Source organism: Arachis ipaensis, chromosome B04, assembly GCF_000816755.2.
Source record: "Arachis ipaensis cultivar K30076 chromosome B04, Araip1.1, whole genome shotgun sequence".
In the NCBI taxonomy this organism is placed as follows: Eukaryota; Viridiplantae; Streptophyta; class Magnoliopsida; order Fabales; family Fabaceae; genus Arachis; species Arachis ipaensis.
In genome coordinates this window covers 132229459-132240141 of record NC_029788.2, presented here as the reverse complement: position 1 = coordinate 132240141, position 10683 = coordinate 132229459, and the positions used below count along the sequence as shown (strand labels likewise).

At 36.4% G+C, this 10683-nt stretch overlaps 2 protein-coding genes across 4 annotated transcripts in view; one reads left to right on the top strand and one right to left on the bottom strand.

The window, feature by feature from the left end:
* The window catches only part of LOC107635652, a 12338-nt gene extending 4834 nt beyond the window's left edge, over positions 1-7504 (top strand). The window contains exons 6-19 of one of the 3 annotated variants that reach the window (XM_016339187.2): positions 76-141; positions 475-654; positions 1570-1621; positions 1712-1993; positions 2456-2566; positions 3222-3413; positions 3529-3804; positions 3970-4587; positions 4970-5475; positions 5577-5637; positions 5721-5789; positions 6111-6381; positions 6461-6681; positions 6915-7504. In XM_016339187.2, coding sequence (XP_016194673.1) covers positions 76-141; positions 475-654; positions 1570-1621; positions 1712-1993; positions 2456-2566; positions 3222-3413; positions 3529-3804; positions 3970-4587; positions 4970-5475; positions 5577-5637; positions 5721-5789; positions 6111-6197 — 2500 coding nt within the window. In that variant the 3' untranslated portion in view covers positions 6198-6381; positions 6461-6681; positions 6915-7504. Of the gene's footprint in view, positions 1-75; positions 142-474; positions 655-1569; positions 1622-1711; positions 1994-2455; positions 2567-3221; positions 3414-3528; positions 3805-3969; positions 4588-4969; positions 5476-5576; positions 5638-5720; positions 5790-6110; positions 6682-6914 lie in introns of all 3 variants that reach the window. The other 2 variants (XM_016339186.2, XM_016339185.2) reach the window with 2 other exon arrangements.
* LOC107635660 (THO complex subunit 4A) lies at positions 8116-10435 on the bottom strand. Its single transcript, XM_021122673.1, has 4 exons — positions 10286-10435; positions 9899-10102; positions 9086-9342; positions 8116-8789 (listed from the first exon to the last, which is right to left on the bottom strand). Exons 1-4 carry the CDS (start codon positions 10433-10435, stop codon positions 8456-8458), a joined length of 945 nt encoding a protein of 314 aa, XP_020978332.1. The 3' UTR covers positions 8116-8455.

Below are 10683 nucleotides of genomic sequence, written 5' to 3'. Positions count from 1 at the left end.
TTTCGTTACTTTGGCATGCTGAATGCTTTTCATAATTTAATCTGTTAGTTATTCTGAGCTTTGCTGTTTCCACAGGGAGGATTCTCCCGTGATTTCCTTCCGTCCACGAGCTCGACAGCTTTTTCAGTATCGACATTACAGGTATGTATCATAGTAACAAGATAAATTCTTCTAAAGAATCTGTTATCAAATATGTGAATATGTATTTACTGCATCTGAAAATGGGTGCCACAACCTAGGTTTTAATTTAAGTTGTATTTCCCAGAGGACAACTGATAATCTCCTTGCAATTTAAATTCGGAATTTTGGTTGTCACTCAATTCGAGCAAACTGTTATATGATTTGTAATGAGTTTGTGTGAGGAGGTCCGATGACCCATGTGTGATGATGATCGTGGTACATAGGGTTTCTCATTGTTGCTTTATTCACCATCTTTTTTTCTAAATCTGATGAAATGTTCGTCATGCTGAACAGTGAGCAACAACCTTTACGGTTGAACCCTGCTGAGGTTCGTGATGTTATTGCTGCTGTGTGCTCCGAGTCATCTTCCCCAACTACCAATGTCATGACAGTGTCAAGTAGACTAACCAATCAAAGTGGGAAACCATCAATGGATGTGGCTGTTAGCGTCCTTATTAAACTAGTGATTGACATGTATGTTTTAGTCATTTATTGTCTTTCATGTTTCATTCATTCTTTTGTTACTGTCTATTTTTCTCGAATCCATCCTTCAATCCTAAGATTAAACTTAAGTTGTGTGTGTTTTGCTCATATCACAACTCTAATAATAGGACACGTTCAATTAATTCTCAAAGTCTGGAAAGAGGAGGAACTGAAATTGAACCTCGAAGAAAAATGATATGCAATTAATGATTATCTTGGCAGAAATAGTGGAGTTAAAAATTCCAAACCATGTTAAGACTATATTCTGTGAATTAGCTTGAACTTCTTGTTTGCACCAATTTAAGGAATCCCTTGCTTGGATGATGTGTGATTAACAAGGTGCACAAACAACAACTAGTTTCATCAAAACTACATGCCCATTCTATGAGACAAGTACTAATTCCAACTAACACAATAGAAAGAATTTGGGAGTTTGAGGGATGGAGAGTCTTGTGGAGGTGTGCAACTGTTGCAAGTTGCAACAGTGTTGTGGGTACAAACTGAGACCATGCAAAATTCTTTTGATGAAATTTGCTGCCTCCTATGTTTCCTGGATATATGTATAATGTGGAAGTGACTCGATTGTAGTTTCTCTTTTTGATAAGAATATCCATATCTCTGATGAAATCTATAACTAGTTGATTGCTACACTTTTACATATATGGTGCGCTTGATTTTAGTGGTAAAATCACCTCCCCCCCTTTCCCTAAGTTGAAACAAAAACAGCCATATTTACACTATATTTCTAAACTGAAATTGAACATGGTCAGGATCCAGAGTAAGTCTATCATGTGCATTAATTTTCTGTTCATCTGTGTGATTTAATATTCAATTATTTTACATATGGTTCTTGTGCTATTCTGAGAGTTGGTTATTTATGATGGCCACATCATTTATGTCTTGTAGGTATGTTTTAGATTCACGTACTGCTGCTCCTCTCACTCTTTCTATGCTTCAGGTGATGCATCAAAAACTACAGTTTTCCAGTTATAACATTATTTACAGTTATTTTATTGTCTCTAACCTAGATTCCAAATATGTTGTTCAGGAGATGCTTAGTTCATCTAAGCCAGCCTGCAGGGTTCGTGCTTTTGATTTAATTCTAAACCTTGGGGTTCATGCTCATCTTTTAGAACCAATGATTGCTGATGATGTTTCCACAATTGAAGAATATTCTCAAGAATCCTATTATGACAGTGACACTCAACTTACGACCGAAGGAAGCAGAAAAGCAAATTCCAAGAGCAAATCGGATGCAGAATCTGCAATTAATAATTTTGAATCATGGATTTTAAATATTCTGTATGAGATACTACTTCTTCTTGTTCAGGTATTATTGGGTCAGAAGAAAGTTGTTGGACAAGATTATTGCTTTGTTTCTTGGCTTATTTTTTTGTTTGGAACATCTGATTGGTCTCAATAATTTTAACTTTAGCCATTTCTTAACATACTGATTTCTGTTTTAAATGATATGATGTTAATTGATGTTCCATGGAAGGACGAACAAGGAAGGGTGCTTTTATTGTTTTCAAAATCTAAATGATTTGAAAATTAGGATACAGGACAAAACTGCAAAAAAGCGAAGTCTTTGACAACATTGAGATTAGGGAACTTGCTGCTTTATTTGTTTTGAAAAGGCAGATAGCTATTATAGGTGGATTTGTGGTGTGATAATAGAATTTGTTTGGTGTATGTAAACTAAATATGCTTTCTATCACTTCATCTCTGACATTGTGATCTAATCATGCTGTTCTTATAACCAAATTTTATGCTGATTAATTGCTTTCTACAGACTGAAGAAAAGGAGGAATCAGTCTGGGCATCTGCACTTAGCTGTTTGCTCTATTTTGTCTGCGATAGAGGGAGGATTTGGAGAAAACGTTTGCAAGGACTTGATATAAGGGTGAGAATTGCCTTCCTTTCCCATTTATCTATTCCAATATTTCATGGAATTCCAATTTCAATAATGTATTCTCTTGGGTAAGTTATTTCCTTTGTTCTTATGGGAGTTTGACCCGGGGGGTCAGGGGATGGGATACTTATGAAGACTTATTAAGAGAATAAAAGCATAGGGATGAGAGGTAATTAGGCAAACAAAAATAAGTACAAGGGTAATAACTAATACTGTTCCACAAACTAAACCAGATAAAACATAATGGAAGGGCATGAAAATATCAAGAGCCTCATTTTTTCCTTGATGCTGTTCTCTAGTTAGTTTCATGGATAGTTTTCCCATTAAAAGGTAAGGACAGATGTAAAACTGTGGTTTTAAGCATTAAGGCACAACATTATTCTTGACAGTGACATTTATGTATTGTGCTATATTCTTGTCTAAGCTCTATAGTTTGATCATTTAAGGCATGGATTATTCAATGGGATTTGGAATCCTGCTTGTCTTTTATATTTGGTATTTGAGTAGGTGTTCATCACCGTTCCATTATCAATTATTAATATGCTTTGTATTTTTAAGCATGATGTGCCTGGTTAATTTAATTGCTCACTTTTTTCCTTCCAAAAAAAAAAAAAAAAAGGTTTCTCACATCACAGTATGCATTTAGGTTATGAAGGAGCTTATAAGAACCAGCAGGGAGAACTCTTGGGCAGAATTAGTTCACTGTAAGCTTATTTCGATGTTAACCAACATGTTTTATGAAGTTCCGGATGAAGTTGTTGAGCCTGAACTCTGCACGCCAAAGTTCCTCGTGGATCAACTTGATCTGATTGGAGGAGTTCAGTTTATTTTTTTGGAGGTATTTGATTCTTCTGACAATAGTGTAGAGAGAAGTTCAATCTAATAAATGTCCTTGACTGATACATAGATTCGAACTTCTGATTTTCTCTTCTGCCTTCCTATGATTGATTCAGTATTCCCTTGCAAATTCAAGAGAAGAGAGGAAAAATCTGTATGCAGTGCTTTTTGATTACATTTTGCATCAAATAAATGAATCGTGCATAGCCTCAGGAGTCAGTGAATACAGTGATGAGGAGATCCAACCTCTGGCTGCTCTGCTTGCTCAAACAAATGCACCTGAGGCATTTTATATTTCTGTTAAACTTGGGGTAGAGGGCATTGGAGAGATTTTGAGAAGATCAATTGCATCTGCTCTATCTAGATATCCCAACAGTGAAAGACTAAATACGGTACTTCCAGTTTTTCCTTATCTATATACTTTAATGTTTTAGGGCTATACATTTTTCCTTTGATCTTATCTGCATTTCTTCATATATATGGCTTGCAATAGATCTTCTTTGAGCTGTATGATTACTGATCTTCTTTTTCTCTCTGTTCCTGTCTAATATTTGCAGCTATTGGAAATTGTAGCAGAGAAATTTGATGCAATAATAAGTTCATTCACTCATTTAGATAAGGAGTTCACTCATATGATTCAGATAACCAAATCTCACAAGTTTCTAGAAGATATGGAGAATGTGTCTTTAAGGAATGGAAGTGGTCTGAAGGCAAAGCACTCATGGTCCACTTTACATTCACTCCTACATTCTGAAAGAATTTCTTATCGTCAAAATGGGTATATCTGGTTAGGTGATCTTCTTATTGCTGAGATTAGTGGAGAAAGAGACGGAGATATATGGTCAAGCATCCAATACTTCCAGAAGAAAATTGCTCAAGCTGGAATCCCAGATTCTTTAAATACGGCAGATGTTCCTTTGCCCATTTTACTGATGTGTGGTCTTTTAAAGTCGAAATACAACTATATTAGATGGGGGTTTTTGTATGTTCTTGAAAGGCTTCTTATGAGATGCAAATTTTTGTTAGATGAGCATGAAATGCAACAGTCAAACAGAAAAGGCCGTGGGAAAAAAGATTGGCATCTTGAGAAGGCCAATGCAATGATAGACACAATGAGCAGTGCCTTGAAGTTGGTGTTTCAGATAAATGAAACAGACCGAATGAATATTCTAAAAGTAATTGTTTCTTCACTCAATCCTTTGAACTTATTGTTCTTAATCTCTTGACAATATATACTAAAATCATGGAACTTGTGGTAACCATTGTAAGAAGAAACAATTATATCTGCATGTTCTTTAACTTCTCAAGGAAAAGAATTCCATACTTCAAATTGGATGTTGTTGGAAAGGTGCCTTTGTATGTTATGTAATAAAATTGTTTGTTCGTCAGATGACTCCCCACACTGATCAAGTTTATTTTCTGATTGATGATGTATTCTGAATGCTGTCTATCTGGATGACCCCTTGGAATTTCTGTTGATGTTTATGGCTTCCGTTTGAGTATTTGTTGGCATATCATATCTATTTTGCTCAACCCTCTATTTTATTTCCTTAACAGATGTGTGATATACTATTTTCTCAATTGTGCTTAAGAGTTCCTCCAGCTACAGCTCTGTCCTTTGGAGATGAAGTGCAAAATGGCAGAAATCCAAGTCTCACAAGTGCAAGTAGAAGGTTTGACAGTGATTACAATGTCCTCAAACAAGATACATTGCTCTGGGATGATGCAAATAAGGAAGAAGCTAATAAAAAATCCAGTTACCCTAATAACTATCCCCTAGATCATGCGACTGCATCAATGGCAGCACTTCTCCAAGGACGGGCCATTGTCCCAATGCAGTTAATCGCACGTGTTCCTGCTGCCTTGCTCTATTGGCCACTAATTCAATTGGCCGGAGCAGCTACTGATGACATTGCATTGGGTGTTGCTGTTGGAAGTAAAGGAAGAGGAAACCTGCCTGGCGCAACATCCGATATCCGAGCCACACTTCTACTACTACTTATTGGTAAATGTACAGCAGATCCTGTTGCTTTTGAGGAAGTTGGTCTGGAACAATTCTTTAGGTGATCCTAAACTTTTATGCCTCTCGTTAATTGGTTTGCTTTCTAATTTATAACCTTTATTACATTGACATACAAAGCTCAAATCTTGTTGTATCTGACAGGGAACTCCTGGATGACACAGATTCAAGAGTCGCATATTATTCTTCTGCTTTTCTTCTGAAGGCATGGATTTTAATTTATTTTTCTTGTTCAAAATTGTGTTTAGGTTCTTGAATATAATCTTGTTTGTTTCCCAATTGCTGCAGCGAATGATGACCGAGAAGCCAGAGAAATATCAACACATGCTTCAGAATCTCGTTGTTAAAGCTCAACAGGTACCCATTTTAGTGATTTACTTCTGCTATCATTAGTGAAGCTGAGATTAGCATATTGGTCTTGTGGTTAAATGAGCTTCATAGGTTCATATTTAAATTATGGCCCTCTATGTAACCATCATGATTATCATTTATGATGCCAAAAGTGGTAACATGGTAGTTTCCATAGGTGTGTAACAAATATACCCAGTTCATTTCATGGCATTCAACTTGAAGTAGTTCTCTTTATGCCAAATTGCTAAGTGTTCTCTTTGAAGTTTTCTTAAGAATTCAGTGTTATGGTGATTCAATATTAACTTTCTATATTTTTGCAATGTACAGAGCAACAATGAAAAACTGTTAGAGAATCCATACCTTCAAATGCGTGGCATACTACAATTGGCAAATGATCTTGGAGTTGACTTGTGATCTTAATGGCATGTCTTTCCTGGGGGAATTTATCTTTTGGAGTAGGAGATCCATGCTGGTTTAAGGAATCATCACGATTTATTCTCGGGAAAAATCTTCCTTCCAGAAACAAAATAGTGATTATTATGCAACTTGGTTGACGAAAGTATAATTGTGGCCAGAGAGAATAGTCGTGTTGAGTTTGGTGAGTTGATTGGTTATTCAGGGAATTGTCTGAACCAGGAAACTTGCTGTGTGCCATGAATGCCTGTTGATCTCTTCAGGTATCATGATTTTGGAGAGCCATGCTGTAATGCTGTATCTGTCATCACGCCTTTATCTTCTGCATGTATTTCTACTGAGAAACTTATGGAAGTTTGTTCAGCTGATGGAGTACGAGTCGCCGGATGGTAGATGAAATCTAGAGTTCTGTTCAGGATAATTTGAACATTCCTGATGGACTCATCTGCGAAGTATTGCTGATCTTGACTCGACATGCTTAGAGGTATGTGTCCCTCCTCTTGCAGGGCTTATGAACATGATCCAGAAGTAGTTAGAACATTGAACATCTACCCTTTGTACAACAAAAAGAGCAGTGTGGTGCTTAAGATCATTGACCCCTCCTCCCAAATTATTGATTGAACTTTTTTTTTTTCACTTGTATTATTTCAAATCATCAGAGGAAATGTATTAGCTTTTAGTGATGCGTTCTAATATGATTGTTTTGTGTGCATGCAGTTGCTGGCTGGTGTGCATTATATATACCTAGGGAAAATAAAAGTTTGCAGAGCTTCATGGAATTGCTCCTTATGTAATATGTACAGGAATTAGATCCCACCAAGCCTTCTTCAGTTTTATTTTTTTCATTCATGAAGGCTACCCTGTGTGCTTGCTTTTTTTAACTTAGCATTACAGGAACTTTCATGGGAAAAGGAAAAAATTCCTCAGTTTTGTACTAAGTTGTCAATATGATCACAGATATCCAATGGAAACCTCTGATGGGAGGCATCATGGGGTGTCTACTTTTAGAAGCCTCCCAAGTTGCTATCCTTGTTTTCTGTAAATATGTGATTTTAAACTTTTTTTTTCTTCCCATTATGATCCACCCCTTATTGCGAGAAGTGTAACATGTATTGAGAGTTTGCTATGTAGATTATACAGGGTTTTATGGTGGGAATGTAGGACAGTATGTGTTCTAACAGCTTTTTATCCTTTATGGGATTTTGTTCTTTAATGGCCAAAATTTGGGGCCACATTGTAAACGCTTATGCATTTTTCATGGTAAACATGCTAAACATAATTTATCATGTTAAACTATTATTACTTGACATAGTATACCCTCCGCCATTGTTATATGTATCCTAATAAGAACTACGAAAGGCTCTTCCAAAGAAGAGACGAGAGAAACAAATACCTGAATTCATTTGAGGGCACCTATATCATGGATCGACAGTGAACAAATAAGTAATACCACGGTATTTGTTAACTCCTTAAGGTGTGTGTGGTTGTGGTTGGAGGAATTATAAATAATTTTCAGAAATTTTAAGATGGAAATATTATATTCCTATGTTTGGTTCAAAGTTTAAAAAACTATTCTTAAACAAGTTGATTCCAGAAAATCAAAATACTATTATTTTAATTTCCACCTTCTCCTAATTTTCACCTTCTTCTTGGGTATCTTTAATTCCTATGGAAATAGAATCTTTATAACAATGTAATACTTGAACCACACACACCCTTAATGTTTAAGTACATTAGTTTTTTAAGACCAAATGGAATTTATTATTATTCTTTTGAAAAGTGCATTAAATTGAATTTTGGGTGTATACTTCAACTGCAATTGGTTATAAAGACCCATGTAAAGATTTTGCAATTGTGCAAAATCTAATTCCTTATCAAGCAACATACAAGGAAAAGAATGGAGGAACACACCATAGGACAAAACTTGCAATTAAATTGCATTTCTTTTACTGGCATTTGACCATCAATTGACATGCAAATGCCAATTTTGATCATAGATCTTTTCCGTCGTAAAATGCCAATGGGTAGCATTTCTCCTTTCTCTCTGTCCACTGAACTCAAAAATAATACTTAGTCGTATTATATCTGCTATGGACGTATGTACCCTTTTATAGGGGTATTGAACCAGTGAGGTACTAATCTGTTAAATGTTTTGAAACGAAGTGCAGAAACAGCAGTCTAATATATTTATTTACACTAGCAGAAGTAAGATTGCATAACCAGAGCTGTTTAGTCATTCTAGCTATTAAACACAGACATCAGTTTGGATTTTTCTTTTTTAGTTGCATAGCCTCCATGCGATACCGCTCCAAGTCGTCATCAAGATCTTTACGAGATAGCTTTCCATTATTTTGGTCCCTTGTTTCTCTGCGGCCTCTGCTTCTTGGACCACCTCTTGGACGTTGGTTATACCTCTCCAAATCATCATCAAGATCTCTAGAAGACACCCTCCTTCCAATAGGGATCTTCCCTCCAATCCTGTCACTAAGGCCCCTTCGATGGTAGTCGCCTAAAATGCCATTCTGGATTGTTCGATGGTAGTCCCCTAAAATGCCATTCTGGAAACTTCTATCGTCGACCGTTCCTTGTCCACTGAAAAGGAATAACACCAAACTTGTAATGGATAATAAAGAGACCATGGTTTCATATCAGAGCAAGGGATTCTATCCAAGCCACCAAACAATCAGATATTGATAAATCTCAACCAAAACCCATTTAAATTCTAGAATTCTACGGAGAAGCATACCTTGCTATCTCATATGAGAAGTATAAGTCAAGATTATTTATTTCAAAGCCATACCTTAGCTTTACAGCTCAAGCTAGATGGTGATGAAATTATACTTGGGAAGGAGAAAAAGATAACAATACCAGGAATCGGATTTTCATACCATACAAAGAAGTTACTTGGTTTTCCCAATATGCTATTTTGAACAACAGGTCTAACATCAGGAGCTGGTACGACGGTAGTTCCAACAAGCTCAATTTGCAATGGTTTCCCATCAAGCTTCATGTTGTTGTATTTCTTCATGGCTGCTAGAGCATCAGACTTCCTCACAAAGACAACTTCTGCTGTCCCCTTTGATCTTCCACTCTTGTCATAATGTATGGAGTATCTCTTTAACTCGCCCTCTTCTGCAAACAGCAGCTGCAAAAGGCACACAACAGCTCTCATTTCTTGACATCATTTGACTGATAAAAACTGATGGCCATAGAATCTTAAAAATCCTACAGAGTTGTCAAAACCAAATGCCAATCCCTAAAGGTATCATTGTCTAGTTTCTTTTAAAGGTGAATTTGTCCTTGTCATCATGGTACATTAGCACAGATCATTTTGCTTGCATAGTTCATCAATAAGTCATAGCACTGTCATAAGTCCAACACTTCAAGGTCATCATAATTTCAGAAGTGTGTCACCATGTCAACGTTTTATAGTTCATTGTATAGTCCTGAAAAACGTATGCAAAATCAATATGATACAACCGTATCATCATCATTCATTCATTCCCTCATGCATTATCAAAACTAAACATTCCTCACTTAACACTGATTATTTTGATAGTATATACCCACAGCACTAAACAAAACAAATCAGGAAGGAAAGCAAGAATAAAAATCATAAACCATCCGAAGTGAACAAAAATAGAAGGGGGAAAAAAATAAGAGATAAATTTCAAGAGAGAATAACAATAAGACATTAAGACCTTAATATCTTCGTTGGAAACACCATAATCCAAGTTAGAAATATAGAGTTTGGTTTCAGTGTCAGGTTCAGCTCCAACTCCAGCTCCGTGACCCATAACCAGTCCAACACCAGGAACAACACTCCCTTGCAACATTTGCCTTCCAACCTGCAAATCATTCTTCACATTCTCACAATCAAAATCAAAACAACAGAACCCTAAACCCTAAAATATTATAACATGTTTAGTACAGAACTCACATTTTTCTATTTCTAATAAAAAAAAATACCCTGACAGCAACTTTTTTTTTTTTCTTTATAATTTTTTTTTCTGCGAAATCGCGATAATGGAAGGAAAAAAATGAAAACAAGGTCGAAACTTCTGGGGTTAAGTATCGTTTTTATTTACCCTTCTCCAACCAACCAAAACCCTGAATGTTGAGATGCGGCGGTCGGGACCAAGGCCTGAGAGAGGATACCTTGGGCGGCGGCGAGCGGCGGACTCAGCCGCGGACTTCTTGATGACTTCGTCAAGGGACATATCCATACCAGCGGCCATTGCGAGAGAGAGAGAGAGAGAGAGAGAGAGAGAGAACTGCGTGGGGGTTAAGTTTCTGAGGAAATGAGTGAAGCAGAGTGTAGTGAACTAGTGATTAGTGTACTGAATAGTGAATACTGAGTAGTATACAGTGACGGAGGCAGGGTATAAATGTTGAGGTGATACTCGATCTAGCCCCAAAATTTACAATTAACTTCATTCAATTCTAAAATTTATAATAGTAATTTTTTTTTTTGAAAAGTATAGGG

Excerpts from the sequence above, each read along its gene's own strand:
- LOC107635660 (XM_021122673.1), bottom strand. The coding sequence starts at position 10,435 with ATGGCCGCTGGTATGGATATGTCCCTTGACGAAGTCATCAAGAAGTCC. Across the intron at positions 10,103-10,285 it reads TTTTGGTTGGTTGGAGAAGG|GGTTTAGGGTTCTGTTGTTT; the intron begins GTAAATAAAAAC and ends ATAATATTTTAG. Across the intron at positions 9,343-9,898 it reads TTTCCAACGAAGATATTAAG|CTGCTGTTTGCAGAAGAGGG; the intron begins GTCTTAATGTCT and ends TGCCTTTTGCAG.